At 47.2% G+C, this 24,744-nt stretch overlaps 1 protein-coding gene across 6 annotated transcripts in view; it reads right to left on the reverse strand.

Annotated features, from left to right (window-relative positions):
• LOC308465349 (carbonic anhydrase 15-like) overlaps nucleotides 1-24,744 on the reverse strand; it is a 46,500-nt gene that overhangs the window by 11,553 nt on the left and 10,203 nt on the right. For 2 of the 6 annotated variants that reach the window (XM_080985240.1, XM_080985239.1), the window contains 3 exons: nucleotides 5,289-5,309; nucleotides 4,669-4,704; nucleotides 805-975 (listed from right to left, as the gene is read on the reverse strand). In XM_080985240.1, coding sequence (XP_080841366.1) covers nucleotides 805-975; nucleotides 4,669-4,704; nucleotides 5,289-5,309 — 228 coding nt within the window. Of the gene's footprint in view, nucleotides 1-804; nucleotides 976-4,668; nucleotides 5,225-5,288; nucleotides 5,310-5,721; nucleotides 5,975-6,565; nucleotides 6,922-24,744 lie in introns of those variants that run through there. The other 4 variants (XM_080985243.1, XM_080985242.1, XM_080985241.1 and 1 more) reach the window with 4 other exon arrangements.

The following is a 24,744-nucleotide window of genomic DNA, read 5'->3' on the forward strand; positions in this document are numbered from 1 at the left end:
CCAGAAGGGTTCTCTAAACCTGCATTACAAAACGCTTGGCCCAAGATTATTTATGTATGCTATTACTGCGGCCCGTGCTTTGTTAGCCCAAAAATGGAAAGCGAGTGAAGTCCCAGCCAAAGAAGAATGGCAACTCAAGTTGAGACTTAACATATAGAATAAGAGAACAAGAAGAACATACGTTTAGAGAAGATTGGAAAATGTTTATTGAATATATGGGGGAAAATTTGTGTACACTTGAAAACGTGGGCAGCATTAAGATAAATTCAACAGTGTAAATAAGTTTTGATGGATGTGATAATGGAATACTGAATGGTATAGTTTCTGTAAAGTATGCAGGGATTTATGATATGTAAAATGAACCATGGAAAGAGAGGAAGGGAAGTCATTGATATCTTAAGGATGCAAAAATGAGTACTATATAGAAAACACTTGGCCCACATTCACACCGGACCTTTAAGTCACTGTGATGCCACGTTAAACAGTCATGGCTTTGCCCAAAGAATTCTGGGAGCTGTGGTTCAATAAGTGTGATGAAAGTTGTTAAGAGAGCTCCTGTTCCCCTCAGTTCCCAGAGTTCCCAGAGAAGTGGGATTCATAGTTAAACCACTCTGTGAATTGTAGCTCTGGGAGGGAATTAGGTATCTCCTAACAACTCTCAGCACCCATAACAAGCTACAGCTCCCAGAATTATTTGGGAGAAGCCATGACTGTTTAACGTATTCTCATCGTGCTTTAAATGTATGGTGTGAATGTGGCCTTGGAAAGCATCTCCAGAAGAAGCTGCGTCCTCTCCACGCCCACCTGAGTGTCCATCGTTTATCAGTCTCCACCTGCCAGGAGGCGCCTGGTCGTAGCCTTCAAACAAGATCTCGTCGAGGTTCCTGTCTCGTTGAGTTTTCCTTCTGTCGATGTTAATGGGCGACTGGTTCTCTCCCCCACAGGTTATCATGATGTCCTTCCAGTGCAAAGGACCTAAGGAGAAGGGAAGAGTGAGGCAGAAAGGAAGAGATGGGCCCGAAGGCAGATGAAATCCTTACTCTACAAAGGCTGGAGAAGCTAAGCTTCTTGTCGGAAGGAAGGTGAGGGAAAACTTCCGTGGACAACCTGATCACTGTAGCCCATTTCATTGGTAACCTCAAGGCTGGATGACTGCAATGGACTCTATGTGGAGCCCCACATAGAGGGGCCTGGTGCAGAATGTGATTGTCAGGGATTGGGCAGAGGAGGAATGGTGGAGACCGCCTCCCCATCCTGACCCTTCTAGGGAGGAGGAAGAGGAAGACAGTATAGATTGACAACAGGGGTTTGAGGGAGGTCGCAGCTCAGATGCAGATGAAGGGGAAAGTTGGGAAATAATGGGAGAGCCAGAACAACACCCGGCTGACACCTTGTCATTAGAAAGCATCCCAGACCCTCCATCTCCCAGTGTCAGTTTCGCCCTTAAGCCGGTACCAGTGACTGGACTCAACCTCTTAAGCCTCGACCGGGCCAGGCAAGCTGGGAAAGCAGTTCCAGAGACCTTCCGCTGCAGGGAAGCAGGTCTAAGTGCAATGGACTCACAACTTTGAGCTGTGAGCACCAAAGTCAGTGCCAAAGTCAGCAGAGCCCAGCAGAGTATGAACTACACAAACGACGGCTCTGAAGCATAACGTCTTTATTCTTTTACAACTACTGCAAACTAAATAAACGAGAATCTAAAGGCTATCGGAGGCTACTGGACTGCATGAGTGTTACAGCTGCTTAAGCAGTCATCTTATCTCTACACAGATAACACTTGGATTCCCACAGAGTCAGGCTGGAGTGGAAGAAGCGATGAGCAAATTCCGCCCCCTCCTTTCTGAAAACATTGTCAGGAGATTCTTGCAATGGGAGGGGTGAAATATCCATACCCAGAACCTGCCAAGCCTTAAAAGTAGGAGAGCAAAGAGCTCAAAGACAGAGGGCTCATAGCAGCACCCATAGAGGAGATGAATGAGAAAGTGGGAGAGACGGAGGGTGGAGATTCACTCAAGACAACGCCATTATCCAAGAGGCTGGGTTCTATAGCCTCTCTCTGTAAAGACTGAAATAAAAAAGGACAATAAGAAACTTTTCCTTGCCTTATACTTTCCTGGGCAACCAACCAGGAGCCACTGACAGCATCCTGACCGTGATGGCCATAATGGGGCAGCTGGCTGAGTACTTGTGGCACCGTTGTTCAGGGGCGCCAAGTAATGGAGGCCAGGGGGCCTGGGCTCCCCAAAAATTTCAAATCAAAGGGTCCCCCAAGTTCTGCAGCGGCCATGCACGCATACCACAGGGTGTGCTCGCATTACGCGGTCAAGCCGTGGGGCATCCGCATGGCACATCAACATGCCCCGCAGCATGCGCAAGTGATGTCAGCACATTGCGGCAGTGGCAGTGGCAGCAGGTGATGCATTCCTTGGAGTCCACATCTGCTTCCCCCAGGAATCCTGCCACCCGAGGCGGTCACCTGACCTCCCCTCAAGGGTGGACCGGTCCTGCATGGCTGGAACGAAGGTAAGAGTCTCATCCGTTGCTCTCCCCTCTTCTTCCCCTCCCCCTGGCCCCACCACTTAGCACTGGCATGCGGCTCCTGGAAGGTTTCCCAGAAGGGAATGCGGTCCTCGAATTGGAAACGGCTTCCCCCTGCACCTGAGTTAAATGGAGGCTATTTGTATCGATTAAAATCAACACCTCCGCCAGCAAACCACTGCTACGCAGATCCCTCAGCCAACACGCTCATTAGTCTCTTTGTTGTTCCTTCCTCGCCTCCTGCTGCCAACGGGAGATGCCCTCTGGCTGGGCTGACCTTCATTAATAATCACGAAGCAGGGCTTTTTCTTATTTATAATTCAGCAGGGTTTCCTCGCCGGACCTATCTTTAGTCTGACAGGCTAAATGAGCTATTTTGGTGAGCATTATCGCCTCTGAAGACCAACAGCAGATTCCATTCCAAATTCCTATTTATATTCACCTTCTCTCAAGGCATCCCTGGATTGGCTACAGCTCAGGGGCAGAATATATATATATATATTGTGAGTGCACAGCATCCCTACTTTACAGAGGACTGTTATGAGAAGGGATTTAGCTCAGTGCTGGGCATCTATCTTGCATGCAGAAGGACTCAGGTTCAATCTGCATCATATTTAGGTAGCACCTCTTGCCTGAAACCCTTAGGTAGGCTGGACCAGTGTTATTTTTCTAGAAAAAGGGGTGCCAGAACTCACCAAGGGAATGGCAATGGCGGCCAACTGGGAGGTGCCGGAACTGAGTTCCAGTGAGTTCCAGCTGAAAAAAGCTCCGGACTGGACACCATTTGCACCCACGTCTTTCTGCCACATAAGACCCATCTATGATTCTTCAGTTGTTCTGAGAGATATTGTCAGGGACTGGGCAGAGGAGGAATGGTGGGGACCGCCTACCAACCTGACCCCTCCAGGGAGGAGGAACAGGAAGACAGTATAGATCTATAACAGGGGTTTGAGGGAGGTCACAGCTCAGAGGCAGATGAGGGGGAAAGTTGGGAAATAATGGAAGAGGAAGCAGAAGCGGAGCAGCAGCTGGCTGACATGGTGTATTTAGAAAGCATCCCTGACCCTCCATCTCCCAGAACCCGGCAAGCCTTAAAAGTAGGAGAGCAAAGAGCTCAAAGACAGAGGGCACATAGAAGCACCCGTAGAAGTGATGAATGAGGAAGTGGGAGAGACATGGGTGGAGATCACTTGGGACAATGCCATTATCCAAGAGGCTGGGTTCTATAGCCTCTCTCTGTAAAGATTGAAATAAAAAAGGACAATAAGAAACTTTTCCATGTCTTTATAATTTACTAGACAACCAGCTTGGAGCCTCTGGGAGCATCCTGGAAGGTTCCTGCAACCAGTCAGAAGCCGTGATTTGGACTACCGGAACGGATTCCGTTTGACTTCCAAGGTGTGACTGTACACAGTGGTACTTTGGTTCTCGAACGTAATCCATTCCGGAAGTCCATTTGACTTCTGAAAACATTCGAAAACCAAGGCACAGCTTCCGATTGGTGCTGGTGCCCCAGAAACAATAGCCTACAACCGCACTGGACATTCGGCTTCTGAAAAACGTTTTCAAACCAGAACACTTACAGTACTTCCAGGTTTGAGGCATTTGGGTTCTGATTTGTTCGTCAACTAAGCCATTTGAGAACCAAGGTTTGTGTGTGTGTGAAATTTTTATGAGTTTTCAATTACAATCCATGGAAAGGGATTCTTTTAACCTCCAGTTTGCTAGTAAAACTGAATTATTAAGTTTTATGAAATGATGCAAAAGTGAATTACTGTGTCACAAAATGATGCATGTCTAAAAAGTGTGTCACCAACATGGAAAGTTTGGAAAGCTCCAAGCTAGACCAAGAGGCCTGGAGGACATAGCTGGGGCTGATGGCAGTTGTGGTCCGAAACATCTTTTGGGGGCCCAGGTTGAGGGGAAACTGTCTTAGGGCCCAGACACGCCATGCATTTAAAGCACATTTGATGCATGTGACTTCTATCCCAGAATCCCAGGGACTGTCATTTGCCCTGCACAGAGATACGCTTCGCAGCCCCCTTAACAGACTATATTTCCCATGGCTCTTTGTGGAAGAAATGGAAGTGCAGACAGAGAAAAATTGAAAACCTCATTTCAAGTACTTACCACACTTAGGATCTTGTGAATCGTAGCACCAGGTACCTGGATTAGAGGGCATGGGAGGGACGGAGAAAGAAAATATGTAAGCTGATCGGAAAGGAAGAACCAGCCAAGAACCAGGACCTGCTACTTCCGATGGAAGGGGGGACAAGACATGCATTCTCCAACGAAACAAACCAAAGGATCATGGAGCTGGGATTGGTGCAGAAAAGGGCATTGATTTCTGGGAGATATTATGCTGTGAAATCGCGTGAGATCACAGCAACCAAAATAGCCATCATTCCCTCGCAATAAGAAACGGGGTGTCCCATTCCCCCCCCCCCCCCAGGACTTTTGCAGGGGAATCTGGCTCAGAAGCAACTAGTTCAGCTGTTTTAAAAAAGAGGTCCTATGGGTTATAAATGAAACCCCAGTCAGGAATCTTGCAGCTTTGTTTCAGAGCACTTGACTGGACTGTTAAGTTTTTGGCCGGAATATTGTCATAGGCCGTTCATTATACACAGACATGCACACGTGCATGCACACACGCACACACTTACACACTGTCTCCTTAATCCCACCCCCCAAAAAAATCTGCTCCGCTTCTAATGTCTAAATCTCCCCCAAGTCAGCATGCCAAACCATACCTGCTCCTTTCCTCTTGGGGCCTGCAGCAGTAAGAGAAAGGAGAAGCAGAGAGAGAAGTGAATATGAAAAGGGACCTCTAGAAGTTGGGACGCGGGTGGCGCTGTGGGTTAAACCACAGAGCCTAGGACTTGCCGATCAGAAGGTCAGCGGTTCAAATCCCCACAACGGGGTGAGCTCCCGTTGCTCAGTCCCTGCTCCTGCCAACCTAGCAGTTCGAAAACATGTCAAAGTGCAAGTAGATAAATAGGTACCACTCCGGCGGGAAGGTAAACGACATTTCCGTGTGCTGCTCTGGTTCACCAGAAGCAGCTTAGTCATGCTGGCCACATGACCCGGAAGCTGTACGCCGGCTCCCTTGGCCAATAAAGCGAGATGAGCGCCGCAACCCCAGAGTCGGCCTCAACTGGACCTAATGGTCAGGGGTCCCTTTACCTTTAGAAGAGAGCTCCCTTGATCTCATGCTTGAATTGAAAAAGGTTCTGTGCCTCATTTCCTCGGGTCTCTCAGCCCATGCCAGGGATGGAACCTGGGACCTTGTTAATGCAAATCAGAAGCTCCGTCCCTGAGCTATGGCCCTTCCCTTAAAAAGAAACTGTCTTACACAGAGTCAGGCCGTTGGTCTTTCTAGTTCGGGACTGGCTACAGCCTCGGCCCAGTATACCTGACGGAGCATCCAGTGGCAAAGCAAAGTCAGGTGGTACCCGGTGCGGAAAATTTCTTGTCACATTGAAAAATAATAAAAAAATTTGCCTGCAAAAATGGTTTGACTTTATTGCATACTTTTGGGGGGAGCCAGAGTTGTTGAGTTTTTTTTTACAGAGATTGCGTGCCTGCAGCTCTACAGCTGAGGGGAAGCATCTCTCTCACAGACATTCAGTTCTGCACAACATTTTGTCGCCACCCTCAGAGGTGGCACCCGGGGCGGACAGCACCCACCTTGCTCTGCCCCTGGGAGCATCTTCACCCCCATCGTTCAGCCCAGACACTGAGGTCCAGCTCTGAGGGCCTTCTGGCCGTTCCCTCACTGCGAGAAGCGAAGTTACAGGGAACCAGGCAGAGGGCCTTCTCGGTAGTGGCACCCTCCCATCAGATGTCAAGGAAATAAACAACTACCTGACTTTTAGAAGACATCTGAAGACAGCCCTGTATCAGGAAGCTTTAAATGTTTGATGCTTTATTACGCTTTTAATTCTGTTGGGAGCCGCCTAGAGTGGCCGGGGAAAACCAGCCAGATGGGTGGGGTATAAATATATTATTATTATTATTATACACCGACCAGTGGCAGCTCCCCAGGATTTTAGGCAGGGGACATTCCCAACCCTACCTGTAGGTGCCAGGAATTGAACCTAGGATCTTCTGACACCAGGAAGAACTTTCTGATGGTACGAGCTGTTTGACTGTGGAACAGACTCTCTCGGGCAATTGTGGACTGTCCTTCATTGGCGGTTTTTAAGCGGCAGTTGGGTGGCCTTCTGTCACGGATGCTTTAGTTGAGATTCCTGCATTGCGGGGGGGTTGGACTAGAGCAGGGGTCAGCAAACTTTTTCAGCAGGGGGCCGGTCCACTGTCCCTCAGAGCTTGTGGGGGGCCGGACTATATTTTTTTGGGGGGGGAATGAACGAATTCCTATGCCCCACAAATAACCCAGAGGTGAATTTTAAATAAAAGTACACATTCTACTCATGTTAAAACATGCTGATTCCCGGACTGTCAACGGGCCAGATCCAGAAGGAGATTGGGCCAGATCCGGCCCCCAGGCCTTAGTTTGCCTACCCATGGACTAGAGGACCCTTTGGTCCTTTCCAAATTCCATGATTCTGTGACTGCAAAGCTCTGTCACTGAGCTATAGCCTCCCCCTGATCGTAAAGAACCAACCAGCCACATAATTGTACTGTCCCTCTTTATTTTGGTGGGATGACCAAATGGAGGGTGGTTCTTTATATATATATATATGGTGTCTCGGGTTCAGTGAAGCATGTTAATGCATCTCCCCAGAGGAATTCAAAGTGGGCTGGAGAAGGAACAGCGAGGCATCGATTAAGGACTTGATGGATTGCGACCAAGAATGCACAGTGATTAATCTCCATGCATCGTGCTTTGGGGAGAGTGATCCCTCGAGTTGTTTCTTAGAGGATAAAGTCAGGTCCAACTTCATCACCTGCTATCAGCAATCGTCAGGGATGGACCAACCAGCATTATGTGGGTGGGGAGTTGTCACAACAGACCCTCCAAGTGTCCCTATTTCCCTGATTCAGAGAAGCCGTCCCGGTTTCTGATTTGATCCTGGAATGTCCCACGTTTCCTTAGGATGTCCCTGTTTTCATTGGAGAAATGTTGGAGGGTATGGAGTTATCCGACCCCCGAGCCGTCTGAAGGCAATCCTGTATAGGGAACGTTTTTTAAAAAAACGTTCAATGTTTCATTATGTTTTTATATATGTTGGAAGCTGCCCAGAGTGGCTGGGGCAACCCAGGAAGATGTGTGGGGTATAAATAGGGAAATTATCATTATGGAATGGGACGTCCCTATTTTCATCAGAGAAACGTTGGAGGGTATGTCAGAATGATCCAAGTAATTTAAGGCCAGCATCCAGGGCTAAAGGCTAGCTCGTAAAAATATAGAACAATTCTATTGCGATTGATCCGTTTCAAATCACCAGACTTCCAGAACGGGAGCCAGAGTGAAATACACACACACACAAAAAAAAAAAAACCACACACACTCCTAATGTGAAATGGTCTAAGCATGGATGTGTTGGGGGACAGGAGAGAGAGCCCATGTCTGGAAAATGCCTCATTTGGGGCCCCAGTTGTGTAGAAAGAAGGATTGGGTGGTAATTGATTTTATCTGTCGTATACAGTGGTACCTCGGGTTACAGACGCTTCAGGTTACAGACACTTCAGGTTTTAGACTCCACTAACCCAGAAATAGTACCTCGGGTTAAGAACTTTACTTCATGATGAGACCAGAAATCGCGCGGCGGCGGGAGGCCCCATTAGCTAAAGTGGTGCTTCAGGTTAAGAACAGTTTCAGGTTAAGAATGGTCCTCCAGAACGAATTAAGTTCTTAACCCGAGGTACCACTGTATATGAAATCAGGGGTAGGGGAGAGAATCTGCTCAAATAGTCTTTTTCCAAGCTTATATAGAAAAATAGGGGTGGTTGGCTTTTGCTGCCCAACTCCCCAAGGGACTGAGTCCCCCTAAGTCCATGATCACTCAGAGATGAATGGGTGGAGGCAGGAGGCAGTGAATGCAAGGCAGATCTTTATTTTTCTCTTGCAACAGAGTTTCCTCCCTTCCTTGCAAGGAGGCAAGAGAGACCCAGAACCAAGAGGAAACATCTCTTTTAAGGGTTCGCATTTTGGTGTGGAGAAGGAGGACATCCCCTCTACAAACAGTCAGAAATCACGTCACACATAAGGTGGGGTTGCTGTGACTCAGGCAGGCCAAGGTGTGATGTTCCTGAGGATTTAGCAAGTTTTACATAGTTCCAGACACAGTTTACACAAAACATTAGCATTTGATAAGAAATTTGGGATGCCCATCAGACGTCCCTCAGTGAAGAGCATCTGGGCAAACAATGATACAAAGGAGGTTCATAGATATAGGAGAGGAATCCCTTCAGGAACGTTCCCTGACTGCTATCTGCCTATCTCTTCTCATGCATGGAGGACTAAGGAGGCAGAGGAAATATTGAGAGTCTTTAGGAGAGTCAAGATGGCTTTGGGATTATGTATATCTGTTTGCCTTGTGCAATTATCAACATTTATTCTATATTTGAGACCTTAGAATTCCTATACCAGTACTATTTTGCCTCAACTCCTTATCCAGTCTGCTGCCAGTCTCTCTAATTTAGCTCCATTCTGTTTCATTTGGCTATTCTCAAGTAGACAGTATATTTGGAAGCAATTAATATTTGGGCTGCCAGGGCTGGCCCAGCCATGATGTAGGGTGAAACAGCCGTCTCAGGCACCAGTGAGATCTCATGAAGGGTGAGAGATCTCACGAGATCTCACTGAGATCTCACTGGAAATTGGAGGTGGAAGTGACGCAGTGGGGACGCCGGTGGAGGCAGGTGGCATGGTTGCAGTGCCAGTGACAGAGGGGCTTTCACTTCAAGCAGCAAAATGGGACATTGCAATCCCTGTCCGCTGCTCATAAACTATCAAATAATCTCCGATGAGCTTATGGCAGCCATGGGGGTTGCAACTGGCCTACTTCGCAAGGCCGTTATGCAAGGAAGCGGATTGTCCTAGTCTCCCTCTTCCATTATATGATGAACCTTGGGCCCAGCAGCCAAATATGTCCCCCTGAGGCCTCTCCATTTGGCCACATCCCGCCTCAGATATACATCACCATTGTATGCTTTCGACTGGCTAGAATGTGCCTTTGAACTCTGCTCAGGCCTTTTGCCTGCCTGTATGGAGGAGGGAGAATGACTGCATACAGAAACTAGACTACTGCACAAAGGCAAAAGTTACATTACAGTGGCACCTCGGGTTAAGTACTTAATTCGTTCCGGAGGTCCGTTCTTAACCTGAAACTGTTCTTAACCTGAAGCACCACTTTAGCTAATGGGGCCTCCTGCTGCCGCCACGCCGCTGGAGCATGATTTCTGTTCTCATCCTGAAGCAAAGTTCTTAACCCAAGGTACTATTTCTGGGTTAGCTGAGTCTGTAACCTGAAGCGTATGTAACCTGAAGCATATGTAACCCGAGGTACCATTGTAATTGCTTTGCGAACTTTTCCCTCTCGCCCTGCCCCCATGTGGCCCCTGGAAGGTTGCCTGGACAGATATGTGGCCCCCAGTCCACACAAAAAGTCCCCCCACCATTAACAGCCACTTGTCCCATTAAAACCAAACTCATTCCCATTCTTAAAAGCCCTTTTAATGCCTTCTTTCGGACTCTTCAAAGGGAGCGACAAATCAGCCCACTCCTTAAATTGAAACATTCAGACCCCTCCTGGATTATTATTTTTTATCTGGGTTGATTTTTTTTTTTGATTTTTTTTTTTTTTTGCTTTCATCTTCTATCTATTAATAATAGATCTGAAGAGCCTGTATTTTATTTAGCCAAGAGAATCTCTTGTTCGGCATTCAATATTTGCTTTTCTCTTCTAATTATCCCTGGAACCTGCCTGCATTTGTTTTCCTAACGTCCCCTTTGCAAACTGATTGCATGCTGTTGTGTGTGTGTGTGTGTGTGTGTGTGTGTGTGTGTCTTTCTCCTCCTTCTTTTCTTTACATCTCCTCTTAACCGGGTGCCCTTTGCCGGGTGTTTACGTCAGATTTCATCAAAATGAAATTCCGCTAGAGTTACCCTTCCAGCTACTCTTTAAATATTTCCACAATATGGGTCCCTGTCAAGACTCGTGAGATCTGGCCTTATTATTTCTTCCAGAAAAGCACTTAACATTTTATAGCTCCAGACCCAGAAGAAATACAGCGGTTTTATGTTTCAGCGGGGAATTATTTAAAATGTATAAAATAATGCAAAGAAAACTCCCTTATGTTTGCTAGCCTCTGTCCCAAGCCTTATCCTCCACAAATGTGCCTAATCTTCGCTTTAAAAGCCATGCAAGTTGGTGACCCCCATTGCAGGCGTGAATTCTGTGTGCTGTGAATCGGGACGCATGATGCATAGATAAAGGTAAAGGTAAAGGGACCCCTGACCATTAGAACATAGAATAGAATCATAGAGTTGGAAGAGACCACAAGGGCCATCGAGTCCAACCCCCTGCCAAGCAGGAAACACCATCAGAGCACTCCTGACATATGGTTGTCAAGCCTCTGCTTAAAGACCTCCAAAGAAGGAGACTCCACCACACTCCTTGGCAGCAAATTCCACTGTCAAACAGCTCTTACTGTCAGGAAGTTCTTCCTAATGTTTAGGTGGAATCTTCTTTCTTGTAGTTTGGATCCATTGCTCTGTGTCCGCTTCTCTGGAGCAGCAGAAAACAACCTTTCTCCCTCCTCTATGTGACATCCTTTTATATATTTGAACATGGCTATCATATAACCTCTTAACCTCCTCTTCTCCAGGCTAAACATGCCCAGCTCCCTTAGCCGTTCCTCATAAGGCATCGTTTCCAGGCCTTTGACCATTTTGGTTGCCCTCCTCTGGACACGTTCCAGTTTGTCAGTGTCCTTCTTGAACTGTGGTGCCCAGAACTGGACACAGTACTCCAGGTGAGGTCTGACCAGAGCAGGTCCAGTCCAGTCATGGCCGACTCTGGGGTTGCGGCGCTCATCTTGCTTTATTGGCCGAGGGAGCCGGTGTACAGCTTCCGGGTCATGTGGCCAGCATGACTAAGCCGCTTCTGGCAAACCAGAGCAGCACATGGAAACGCTGTTTACCTTCCCGCCGGAGCGGTACCTATTTATCTACTTGCACTTTGACGTGCTTTCGAACTGCTAGGTTGGCAGGAGCAGGGACAGAGCAACAGGAGTTCACCCCATTGCAGGGATTCGAACTGCCAACCTTCTGATCGGCAAGTCCTAGGCTCTGTAGTTTAACCCACAGCACCACCCGCATCCCAACTATCACCAAAAAATGGCCAGGCTGCCCAGGTAATGCAATCAGTGACCATTCTCAGGTATCCTGGCAAACAAGATTTCTGCTGTTTCACCTCCTGTGATGTATTTCTGCTGTAGACCACTCCCTTCTGTGATGTATGTATGATGTTTTGGGGGGTGGTCTTGAGCTGCAGGGTGGGCTTGCACACCATTGTTCTGGGTTCCTCTTCCCTCCCTGCGTAGGTTGAGTGAGGACCCTGTTGCAACAGTTTAATAAAGATCAGGCTTACTAGCCGCTTTGCTTCTCAATATGCTCTGGTTGGCCTCTGTTATTTTCTCCTACCGATAGAGAACACACTTAAGGACTCTTTACGATCTCTTGGATACCCCATAAAGGAAAAAGAGCAGGTTTTCCTCATAACAGCGTGTGACATTAACATATGAGAGTGCTGGAGGTGAAATAGTTAAACAGGTTACCCAATCAGAACCCAGGGGGGTGGAGTCAGAGGGACTATAAAACCAGCTCTGGGAGGGGCGAAGGGAGGAGTTCGTTGGGAGTTGGGTGGTTGGTTGGAGTGGGAGTGAATTGGGATAGAGTCTGTGGGTAGGTTGAGTTAGTGTAGCGAAGTAAGGTGAGTCAGGAACAGTTAAGAACTAGGAAGACAAGTAAATAGAGTGGTACCTCAGGTTACATACACTTCAGGTTAAAGACTCCACTAACCCAGAAATAGTGCTTCAGGTTAAGAACTTTGCTTCAGGATGAGAACAGAAATCGTGCTCCGGCAGCGTGGCAGCAACAGGAGGCCCCATTAGCTAAACTGGTGCTTCAGGTTAAGAACACTTTCAGGTTAAGTACGGACCTCCGGAATGAATTAAGTACTTAACCCGAGGTACCACTATATCTGAGAGGTGGTTTAGTGAGTGAGAGCAGGTAGCGGAAGTTATAGGTCTGGATAGGCACCTCATGATTGTAATTGACCGATACCTTTTATGAAACCACACGCTTGTTAAACTGCGATCAATAGACGGTGAAACGTCCGGGGACCCTGTGTGATTGCCACACAGGGTGGTCAGTTTCCTTTAAATTAATAAAATAAATGAAACCTTACTGAATGCTTCAGTAGAGGAGCGTCTTAAAACAAACACCATCTTTGAAGTACATGGAGATGCCTTGCAAACACAGGAGGAGGGGAAAGGACTTATCGGCAGACTTCCAGTCACACGGCCATGGGACTGAGAGAAGATGAGGCTCCCATTTTCTTTAATTACACACATCTCTCTTTTTCGAGTAGTGGGAAGGCACAGCCAAAGCCAGGAGACCTTAGGGACTCTGGCTGCTCCTGCTCCTGCTGTGCTCTTTATTTCTCCTACAAAACTTTCACTGTTCTTCCCTTCCCTTCTACGCCTCTCTAAGGATGGATAAAACTGTTTCCGTCCCTCATTTTTCCAGGCCAATATTCCACCTTTTATTTATTTATTGAATTTATATACCGCCCTATACCTGGGGGTCTCAGGGCGGTTCACAGAATAAAATCAAGATATAAAACCACAAAATACACAATAAAAATAATAATAACAACAACCCAATAGCCCCACCCCACACAAACAAACCCACATTTTAAAAGAGCATAGGATGTAAATCAGATCAACCAAAGGCCTGGTTAGAGAGACCTTTGCCTAGCACCTAAAGATGTATAATGAAGGCACCAGGCAAACTTCCCTGGGGAGAGCATTCCACAGAATTGATTCTTTTGAATTATGGTGCTGGAGGAGACTCTTGAGAGACCCATGGACTGCAAGAAGATCAAACCTATCCATTCTTAAGGAAATCAGCCCTGAGTGCTCACTGGAAGGACAGATCCTGAAGCTGAGGCTCCAATACTTTGGCCGCCTCATGAGAAGAGAAGACTCCCTGAAAAGACCCTGATGTTGGGAAAGATTGAGGGCACAAGGAGAAGGGGATGACAGAGGATGAGATGGTTGGATAGTGTTCTCGAAGCTACTAACATGAGTTTGACCAAACTGCAGGAGGCAGTGGAAGACAGGAGTGCCTGGCGTGCTCTGGTCCAGCGGGTCACGAAGAGTCAGACACGACTAAACGACTAAACAACAACAACCCCCAAGCTATGAACCTGCTCCTTCAAAGGAAGTGTAACCCCATCAAGAGCAGACAATCTCCCATCCCTCTGTTCCAAGGAACCACCCACTAATAGTGTCTCAGTCTTATCTGGATTGAGCTTCAGTTTGTTGGCTCTCATCCAGTCCGTTACTGAGGAAGACACTGGTCCAGCACTACCACTGCCTCACCTGCAGATGTAAAGGAGAAATAGAGCTGAGTGACATCAGCATACTGCGGACGACGTACTCCAAACCTCCGGATAATCCCACCCAGCGGTTTCATGTAGATGTTAAACAACGTGGGGATAGGATTGAGCCCTGTGGAACCCCACGTTGAAGGTTCCATGGGGCTGAAAAGCATCCCCCAAGCAACACCCTCTGGGAACGACCATCCAAGTAGGACTGGAACCACCTCAAAGTGGTGACACCCACTCCTAGTTCGGAGACTCGCTCCAGAAGGATACCATGGATGATGGTATCGAAAGCCACTGAGTGGCCGAGAACAATTTACAGGGATGTGTTTCCCTTGTCTCTCTCTCCACAGAGGTCATCGTACAGGGCGACCAGAGCAGTTTCTGTGTCAAAACCAGGCCTAAACCCCGACTGAAATGGATCCAAAAAATCAGTTTTGTTATGTGTGCCGGCATGGTTGCTCATGATCGAACAGGCAAGAACCCCACTGGTCTTTTCAAGGCTTTATTATCGGTACAAAAACATTCACAGTGCAGAACGTCTCAATTCCATGTCTTGCTCAGTCACTAGCAGAATCTGGGAGTGGGCGGTCCTTAAACTTTCCCCAGCAAAGTAGTCTTTTGACCCCCATCCTACGCCTCCCCTCTCTGCGCGTAAACCGACTGCACAGAGAGGGCGTGGGCAGAGGGGGACCTGCCTCCCCCCCCACTTTGCTCATGCACGGTGTCTTGGCTCTCCCTTGCCTCCTCCGAGCCCTGCCCCCCTTCCCCACTAGAGGCGTGGCTTCCCTCCTCCGCGGAGGAAGTGCTGCTTCTCACGATCTTTGGAGGCTCCCTGTAACCCAACTGCCCTTCCACCTCTCGCCTCTGAGCTGATGGCAGTTCCCTGACAAGTTTCTTCCAAATGCGTCTTTGGCATCATAGAACTGTAGAGTTGAAAGAGACACAAGGATAATGTAGTCCAACCCCCTGAATTGCAGGAATATTCAGCTGGCCCATACAGGAATCGAACTGACTCCCTTGACATTATCAGCACCATGCTCTAACCAGCTGAGCTTCTTTCTGGTTTTTTAAGTCATGAAAATTCATTTGTTTCATATACTAACCAAAAGGGTTTGCAAAATACGTTATCAGCTGCATTACTATAAAGCTGGCAGTCGCCACATGTAAACCTGTTGATAATTTAGTTGGAGAAGATTATCTAGCCGGGAAAAGATGTTTCCATACAACCCTGAAGGAATAGCATTAGAATCCCGTAGCAAAACTAAATAGAGGAATGAATATTGTAAAGATGCTCGTGCGATGGGGAAATGTTTATGTTATTTTTTTATGCCCATGTTTAGTTTATCTAGTTTTATCTTTTCATGCATCTGTGAAAAACCAATAAAAATTAGGTTAGAAATCTTTTGTCAGCATTTCGGTGCAAATTACTCCTTACAAACACATTTGTGCGATCGATACTCCCCCAATGTAATGCATTTTTTATATGTTGCTTTCACACAGCTATGCCCTCTTTAGGCACATTTTTCCTAATGTAAGTAATTTTGTACCCAGAATTGGGTTGGAGAAGTGCATCACAACATCTTTAGAAGTACAGAGTTCGGGGAAAAGGTGGCTGTACCTCAGTTGGTGTGTCGTTTTCAGAAGTGTGAATTTGGTAGGGTTGCATTAAGATCCACACCAAACCAAATTGCTTCCCCAACCACTGTCATTGAAATTCTAATCAATATTGATCCAGAGCAGATTCCAACGTATAGTTAGCAGAGTAAAAACATAAACATGTTGCAGGATTCCCCAAAAGTAGACCAGAGGCCATTGTATTTCATCCAGCAGAGCTTTACTGCTACTACAGGCAAATGAGCATAAAGGCAAATGAACAAATCCAATACATTCAGGACTGGCACTGTCCATAAGAAATCCAGTTGCAGCAGACTTAACTTGAACTTACAATAACTTATAATAAGACTAAAACCTTAACATACTTAAGCATACTATGTACAGAACACCATACCAGAAGGGGAAAAGAGACAGAAAAGAGTGAACCCCAGGCTCTCCTTCTGGCCTTACTTTTATAGTCAGCATGACCTTGACAGAAAGAGATAACAGACCCAGTGTAAGCCAGCTGTATTCAGCTTCTCTGAAGGAATAACCCAAACATCATGAACCTTCTGCCTCTTTCTTTCACACAGAGAAGCTTCCAGAACTCTCATGAATTAATTAGAATAGGAAAAATCTCTACACAATCAGACAAATACTTTCTGCACTAAGAAAAGCAAACTGACAACCACTACTCTCTCTCTCTTGATTTCCCCAAAGGCAAGAAAGAGTTCAGCTCAGGATCTGGGCCCTTTCTAGCAGTAGTGCAGTTAAGGCAGGCATAGGCAAACACGGCCTTCCAGATGTTTTGGGACTACAACTCCCATCATCCCTGACCACTGGTCCTGTTAGCAAGGGATGATGGGAGTTGTAGTCCCAAAACATCTGGAGGGCCGAGTTTGCCTATGCCTGAGTTAAGGCCTGCAAATGAGGCAGTTCCTCCAGCATCATCAGCGGCCCTCAGCCAATTCCAGCCACCTTCCTTCCTAAAACCTGTCCAGGGGATGTCATTGCCTCCTAGCTCCCTCCTCCTTGGAACATAAGAGGAACTAGCTAGATCAAACCTACAGCCCTTTTGGTCCAACATCCCATTCTCTCAGCGGTCAACCAAATTCCTGCAGGTAACCTGCAAGCAGGATGTGAGCACAGCATCATCTCTCCCCTCGTATGGCTTCCAGCAGCTGGTACCCAGAAGCGTTGCTGCTTCCAATCATGCAGGCAGAGCAGAACCATCAGGACTCGTAGCCATCAATAGCTTTCTCCTCCATGAGTTTGTTCAATTATCTTTTAAAGTGGCTGCCGAGACCACATAACACCGGTCCTGAATGAACGACATTGGCTCCCAGTACATTTCCAAGCACAATTCAAAGTGAAGGTGCTGACCTTTAAGGCCCTAAATGACCTTGGCCCAGTATACCTGAAGGAGCATCTCCACCCCCATCGTTCAGCCCGGGCACTGAGGTCCAGCTCCAAGGGCCTTCTGGCGGTTCCCTCAATGCAAGAAGTGAAGCTACAGGGAACCAGGCAGAGGGCCTTCTCGGTGGTGGCACCTGCCCTGTGGAATGCCCTCCCACCAGATATCAAGGAAATAAACCACTATCTGACTTTTAGAAGACATCTGAAGGCAACCCTGTTTAAGGAAGACTTTAATGTTTGATGCTTTGTTGTGTTTTTAATATTCTGTTGGGAGCTGCCCAGAGTGTCTGGGGAAACCCAGCCAGATGGGTTGGGTATAAATAATAAATGATGATGATGATGATGATGATGATGGTGATGGTGATGGTGATGGTGATGATGATGATCGAAGTTGGAGGCCCTCACTGCCTCCTGGAGGTCCCAGGTCCTGACTCAGTATGGCTGCTTCTTAGCAGGGGAAGGTCCAGAGCTCAGCAGAGAACATCAGAAGGTCTCAGGTTCCACCTCCAAGTAGGTTTCCCTGCTTGGGAAGGACCCCTGCATGGAATCTTGAAGAGCTGCTGTCAGTCAGTGCAGGCAGTATGGAGCTAGCTAGGTCTAACTCGGTTTAACGTAGTTTCCTAGTTTCCTCCCTCCTTCCTTTCTCCATAGAAGCAACCAGGAAAAGCAAGTGTCGGATTTGGACTCAGCTCTGTTCAGCAGGCTGGTTTCCACCATGCTTGGAAGGTCATCCAAGAGGCAGTGAACCCAGAGAAATGAGCACAGGTAGCATAAGACTCTTGCACACAGACCCAAACGCTGCCAACGCTGCCTTCTCAGGCTGCAACCGATGGAAGTAATGAGGAAGTTTGTTTTGTGCAGCAAGAACGGGGTGAGTTCCACCCTGTGGCCTCCTCATTGTGCACTGATTAGATATCAGTCATTCTGCTCCATCCTTTCCCAGCTGGAGAAAAACCAGAGGAGCCTTTGATTTGCTTATTGGTTGGCGCCAGCTGTGTCTGAACCACAGCAAAGGCGCAGGCAGGTAGAGATGTTGAGGAGAAGCAAATCCTTCTCATTCCAACTTTCCAACTTTTTGTTCTAAGTGAGATTTATCTTGCAGATCCAGAATTATTATTATTTTCTCCAGGAGGAAAGCAGGTTTTCAAAGTCTGTTAAACTCAGTTTGGCACTGGAAAATTGAAGCACCCGGTCTCAGGCTGAGGAGGCAGTGTCACCTGAGTGCAGCAGCGACCGTCCTCGCTTGTGATTCCCAGGAATTGGAATTCTGAAGCATATTGCCTCTGACCGTAGGGGACGGAACAGAGCCTAATCTTCCATTAGTGCTAAAGTCTGTCTGTCTCTCTGTCTGTCTGTCTGTCTGTCTGTCTGTCTTGTGGGATGTAACATAAGCAGTCAAGTGGAGCGTCTCCACCCCCATCATTCTGCCCGGACACTAAGGTCCAGCGCCAAGGGCCTTCTGGCAGTTCCCTCATTGCGAGAAGCAAAGCTACAGGGAACCAGGCAGAGGGCCTTCTCGGTAGTGGCACCCGCCCTGTGGAACGCCCTCCCATCAGATGTCAAAGCAATAAACAACTACCTGACATTCAGAAGACATCTTAAGGCAGCCCTGTTCAGGGAAGTTTTTAATGTGTGACATTTTAGTGTATTTTTGGTCTCTGTGGAAGCCGCCCAGAGTGGCTGGGGAAACCCAGCCAGATGGGCGGGGTACAAATAATAAATTATTATTATTATTATTATTATTATTATTATTATTATTATCAAGTACAACACTTCCTGTTTGCCCAGAGTGGACACACAGGGGGGTATTACTCCAACTAGGAGGACTTCCTATCACACCTGGTCTGGAGTTCCTCCCCCTGCATGTGACCAGGTAGGTGGGCATGACCCTGGAAGACCCCATAAAAGGGGATGGTCACGCAACCATCTTCCTCTTCCTCTTCTTCTTCTTCTTGATGCCATGCTCTCCTGAAACTGATGTATTTTGCTGTCTGCTGGTTCTCAGCCAGCAGGACATGGGCTCATTCCCATATGGGATAAACTCAAACCCTCTTCTGTAACTCTAAGCTAAAGCCTGCCTTCAGGGATCCAACCGTGAACTGAATGTGAGTAAACTTATTGTTACTTTTAAAAGAAGCTTTATTCTTTTTAGGAGAGATTAAAAGGGGAGTTATCAGGAACAAAATCCAATTTGAACAAAGTCAGATTGGATTGCTTATGTAAAGAGATTCAAACGATTCTACCAACTAGCTTCCTGCTATATATTGGGTAATGTCACTCTGCTGCTGACTCACAAGCGTGATTTAGGAAGGATGCTATTAAATCAATATATCCTCTCCTGGTATCTACATTCCCACATGTCTGTCTGTCTGTCTGTCTGTCTCTCATAGTGACTGGTCTGTAGAGCGCTTCCCTTTGATTGGCCAAGTGATGGCAGCTGGGAAGGCCAGTTCCAGAAGATGGAACATTTGACGAGGCCCCCAAAACTGAAGATGCTCCACGACTCTAGCAGTGCTATCATCTCCACTTCGCACAGAATATTGAAGAGTATCAGATGCAGTCTGAGACCCCACTGGCTCTACACCTTAAATGCAGCATCCTACCACTTCAAACAGTTACAAAGGTAAAGGTAAAGGGACCCCTGACCATTAGGTCCAGTCGTGGCCGACTCTGGGGTTGTGGCGCTCATCTCGCTTTGCTGGCCGAGGGAGCCGGCATACAGGTCATGTGGCCAGCATGACTAAGCCGCTTCTGGTGAACCAGAGCAGCACACGGAAACGCAATTTCCCTTCCCACCTGAGTGGTACCTATTTATCTACTTGCACTTTGACATGCTTTCGAACTGCTAGGTTGGCAGGAGCAGGGACCGAGCGACGGGAGCTCACCCCGTCGCAGGGATTCGAACCGCCGACCTTCTGATCGGCAAGTCCTAGGCTCTATGGTTTAACTCACAGCGCCACTTGCGTCCCTTCAAACAGTTATGGCTTTCCCCAAATAATTCTGGGAGCTGTAGTTTGTTAAGAGTGCTGAGAGTTGTTAGAGCGCCCTACTTATCTCACAGAACTATAGTTCCCAGAGTTCTCTGGGAAGAGGGATTGGTTGGCTTTAAAAGAAGATTGGACAAATTCATGGAGGAAAGGGCTATCCATGGCTGAGACTGTAAGTAAGAGCCAGGGAGTGGAGTTGAAATCAAAGATGAGGAGGAGCAAAGAGCACCATCTAGTGGTCATGGCATCAAACTCCACTGCCCTTCAGAAGGAGAAAGTCAACAAATATCAGCTGTCCTGTCATTGACAGCAAGCCTTTCCTTCTGTTTAAAAGTGACGGCTGGTGAAATGGTCCACCGAGCTTAGTCTGCCCTTAGTTAGGCTCCACTGGTCTGCCTTCTTACTGACAACCAGCCCAGGACATGGCCCAGGCTGCCAGCTTCTTCTTCCTCCTTTCAGTATTGACTCAGCAGTGAGGAGGAGGGAGAGAGAATTAGCTGCATCATTGGCTCTGCCTGTCAATTGGTTTGGGGGTTTTGGTGTCCCCTGCTGGTTTCTTCCCTGCCTGCCACCCTATCAGTCCGGACGGGCCACAGAAGCTACAAATCCAGAAAGGAAACTCCATGTGGATCCTTTGTTGTTCTTGCTGACATATGCAAAATAAAAAATGATCTAACAACTTCTTCTTTGGCGATCCCTCGTAGCCGAGTAAGATTGTCTTCCATAAACACGATCTTAACACTGAGTCCGTAAGTGACTGGGGAGGCCAATTCTGGATCCACACATCCTGCCACAGTGGGGACAGAGGTTTCTGGGCAGGAGTTGATCACAGTGAGGGTTTGCCAAGCGTGCCTTCCTCTTAGCACGTTTCTCCCTTTTGTCCTGAGTTCGAGCATCTTCAAAGCCCATGACACCTTTGGTAAAGGATATTCTCCAATTGGAGCACTCGCAGGCCAATGTTTATCAGTTGCCAGTGTTTATACTACATTTTTTTAGATTTGCCTTGAGAGAGTCTGTAAACCTCTTTTGTTGACCACCAGCATTACACTTTCCATTTTTAAGTTTGGAATAGAGTAGTTGCTTTGGAAGACAATAATCAGGCATCTGCACACCATGACCAGTCCAACGAAGTTAATGTTGAAGAATCATCGCTTTGACATTTTCCCCCTCCAACATATTTTCATTTTTCACTTCCCAGTGAGCATTCTCCAAATGCACTTGAGCGCATGCGGTCTTCATGGCGATGTTTATTAATTTTCCTTTAAGGGTTTGTCTTCCTGATAATTTTTTGAACTTCTGCAAACCTGAGGGTTTACCCATGTTTGCAGATGTCTTCATCTTGTGTTCCTGTTTTCATTACGTGAGCCAATGGCACTCACAGCCTGAGCATTGCGAAAAACAGGAGGAACTGATGGGGCCAAAATTCCGCTATATAAAAGAAATAAACTATCCAGAATGGGCTGGCAGAATTTGATAGTGATGACTGCAATCCTAACCCTATCTATGTACTAGAATATAAAAGCTAAAAAAGGTAAGGACCCCTGGACAGTTAAGTCCAGTCAAAGGTGACTATGGGGTTGTGGCACTCATCTCACTTCAGGCCGAGGGAGTTTGTTCACAGATAGCTTTTCCGGGTCATGTGGCCAGCAGGACTAAACCGCTTCTGGCACAACAGAACACCGTGATGGTAACCAGAGCACACGGAAACGCCGTTTACCTTCCTGCAGCAGCAGTACCTGTTTATCTACTTGCTCACAGAAACACTATTTACCTTCCCGCTGGAGTGGTACCTATTTATCTACTTGCACTGGTGTGCTTTCGAACTGCTAGGTTGCCAGGAGCTGGGACACAGCAACGGGAGCTCACCCCGTCACGGGGATTCGAACCGCTGACCTTCTGATCAGCAAGCCCAAGAGGCTCAGTGGTTCAGACCACAGTGCCACCCACATCCCACTAGAATATAAGAACCTAAGGCAAGCCTGCCGGATCAGGCCACTGGCCCATCTAGTCCAGCATCCTGTTCTCATAGTGGCTGACCCAAAGCATGTGAGAATCCTACAAGCAGAACATGAACACAACAGCACTCTGTCCACCTGCAATTCCCAAGCAACTGATAATCGTTCAGAGGCATAATGCTTTTGGCAGTGGAGGAAGAACTTGGCCACAATGACTAGTAGCCACTGATAGCCTTGAACTCCATGGATTTGTCATCCAAGTGAGCATGTCACCTCCTGCTTGCCTTTTCTCTAAACTAAAAAGTCCCAAGCGCTGTAGTCTTTCCTCGTAGGAAAGTCAGACCATCCCCTTGATAATTCTGCTTGCCATCTTGGCTGCCATATCTAGTAGGATCTGCTTCTGAGTACATCTGGTTAGGATTGCTCTGTTAGTTAGATTAAACGAAGGAAGCTAATTATTTAAGCTTGTGTTTATCTGCTGTCCAAAATTGGAATTTTCTTATTGGCCCAATAATACATGTTCTTATGAAGTCTCACCTCCAGACTGGATTATAGTAACTCGCTCTACGTGGGGCTGCCCTTGAGACTGACCCAGAAACTCCAGCGGGTGCAGAATGCCGCAGTGAGACTCCTTACGGGGTCCTCGCTGCGGGATCACATTCACCCGGTGCTATAGCAGCTGCACTGGCTCCCAGTGGAGTACAGGATCAGGTTTAAGGTGCTGGTTTAAACCTTTAAAGCCCTATACGGCCTGGGACCCTCGTACCTACGGGACCGCCTCTCCTGGTATGTCCCATGGAGGAACTTACGGTCTTCAAACAAAAACATCTTGGAGGTCCTGGGCCACAGGGAGGTTAAGCTGGCTTCAACTAGAGCCAGGGCTTTTTTGGCTGTGGCTCCGATCTGGTGGAACGCTCTGTCACAAGAGACCAGGGCCCTGAGGGACTTGACATCTTTCCGCAGGGCCTGCAAGACAGAGCTGTTCCACCAGGCCTTTGGTCAGGGCACAGTCTGACCCCCTCCTTTGGCAATCCTCACAGAACTCTAGCCCAATGGTTGCCATTAATCTGATTTGAACTGATTTTATAATGAAATGATTTTAGAATGTTGTATCATTTTACTCTTGTTAGCCGCTCTGAGCCCAGCTTCAGCTGGGGAGGGCAGGATATAAAGGGGGGAAAATATTATTATTATTATTCCACGGTTTAGATTTGACTGATGCATCGTAAACACCAGTGCTGTTGGATGCTGAGCTAGATGGATCAATGGTTGGACTTGCCAGCAGACAGATTCCTGTATTCAGGGGATGAACTGTAGCTCAATGATAGAGCAGCTGCTTATTATTATTATTATTATTATTATTATTACTTTTTTCAACCAGAGCTCACCAGAGCTCAGCTCCAGCACCTTTTAGGTGGATGCCATTGCCATTCTAAGGAAACAAGTGAGAAGTTCGTGGTGAGCTCCAGAGCCTCTTTTTCTAGAAAAATAGCACTTATTACTATTGCTGCTGTTGTTAATTTGATTTATATGTGACCCTTTATCACAAGATCCCAGGGTAGTGTTCAGCATTACATTTAGTCTACCTATAACATATAACCTACCAGGCACCATTGATTTCATCCCCAAATTTCAAAGCTAAATCATCTCAGTTGCCACTTGCAGCAGTGAATCTTTTCCATGCTAATATTTTTAATATTTTTTTATTTTTTGAGCACCCAAACCCTTCCTAGCAAATACCCACCAATTCCAATGAGATTACATTGAATCAGCTCCAAACTTGTTGACTCAGGTTGTTGGTGGTTTTCCTTCTTTTGCTTCTTCTTCTTCTTCTTCTTCTTCTTCTTCTTCTTCTTCTTCTTCTCCTTTTTTAAGTAATAGGCTCCAAGTAAAAAAACCCAACACTCATATCCTGCTTGGCAGAGAACAAATGTGTTTGACGGTAGGAAGCAACGCCATCCCTGCTGAGCTACAAATTGAATGGCACTGCAGAGAAAATACTGCACGCTCATTTCATTCATCCATCCATCCACCCCCCAGTGACCCCAGGGAGCTCAGAGATAATAGCCAATGGATTCACAGGAAGTTAAAGTGAAGGACAAAGGGCGTGAGAGATCATTGGGGTCACTGGGGGGCGTTGGGGGATTGGGCACTGCTGAGCTGTTTTTTTAAAAATGTAACTAGCTTTAACAAACTAGCTGTGTGAGTGTCTGGAGACAGTTGGAGGATGGATGGCAGTTAACAGATTGAGAATGAATGCTGACAAGACAGAAGTACTGTTTTGGGGGGACAGAGGACGGGTGGGTGTGGAAGATTCCCTGGTCCTGAATGGGGTAACTGTGCCCCTGAAGGACCAGGTGCGCAGCCTGGGAGTCATTTTGGACTCACAGCTGTCCATGGAGGCGCAGGTCAATTCTGTGTCCAGGGCGGCTGTCTACCAGCTCCACCTGGTACGCAGGCTAAGACCCTACCTGGCCACGGACTGTCTCACCAGAGTGGTGCATGCTCTAGTTATCTCCCACTTGGACTACTGCAATGCACTCTACGTGGGGCTATCTTTGAATTTGACCCGGAAACTGCAACTAATCCCGAATGCTGCAGCTAGACTGGTGTCGGGGAGTGGCCACCAAGACCATATAACACCAGTCCTGAAAGACCGACATTGGCTCCCAG

Source organism: Podarcis pityusensis (genome assembly GCF_964106645.2).
Source record: "Podarcis pityusensis genome assembly, chromosome: 16".
NCBI classification, from domain to species: domain Eukaryota; kingdom Metazoa; phylum Chordata; class Lepidosauria; order Squamata; family Lacertidae; genus Podarcis; species Podarcis pityusensis.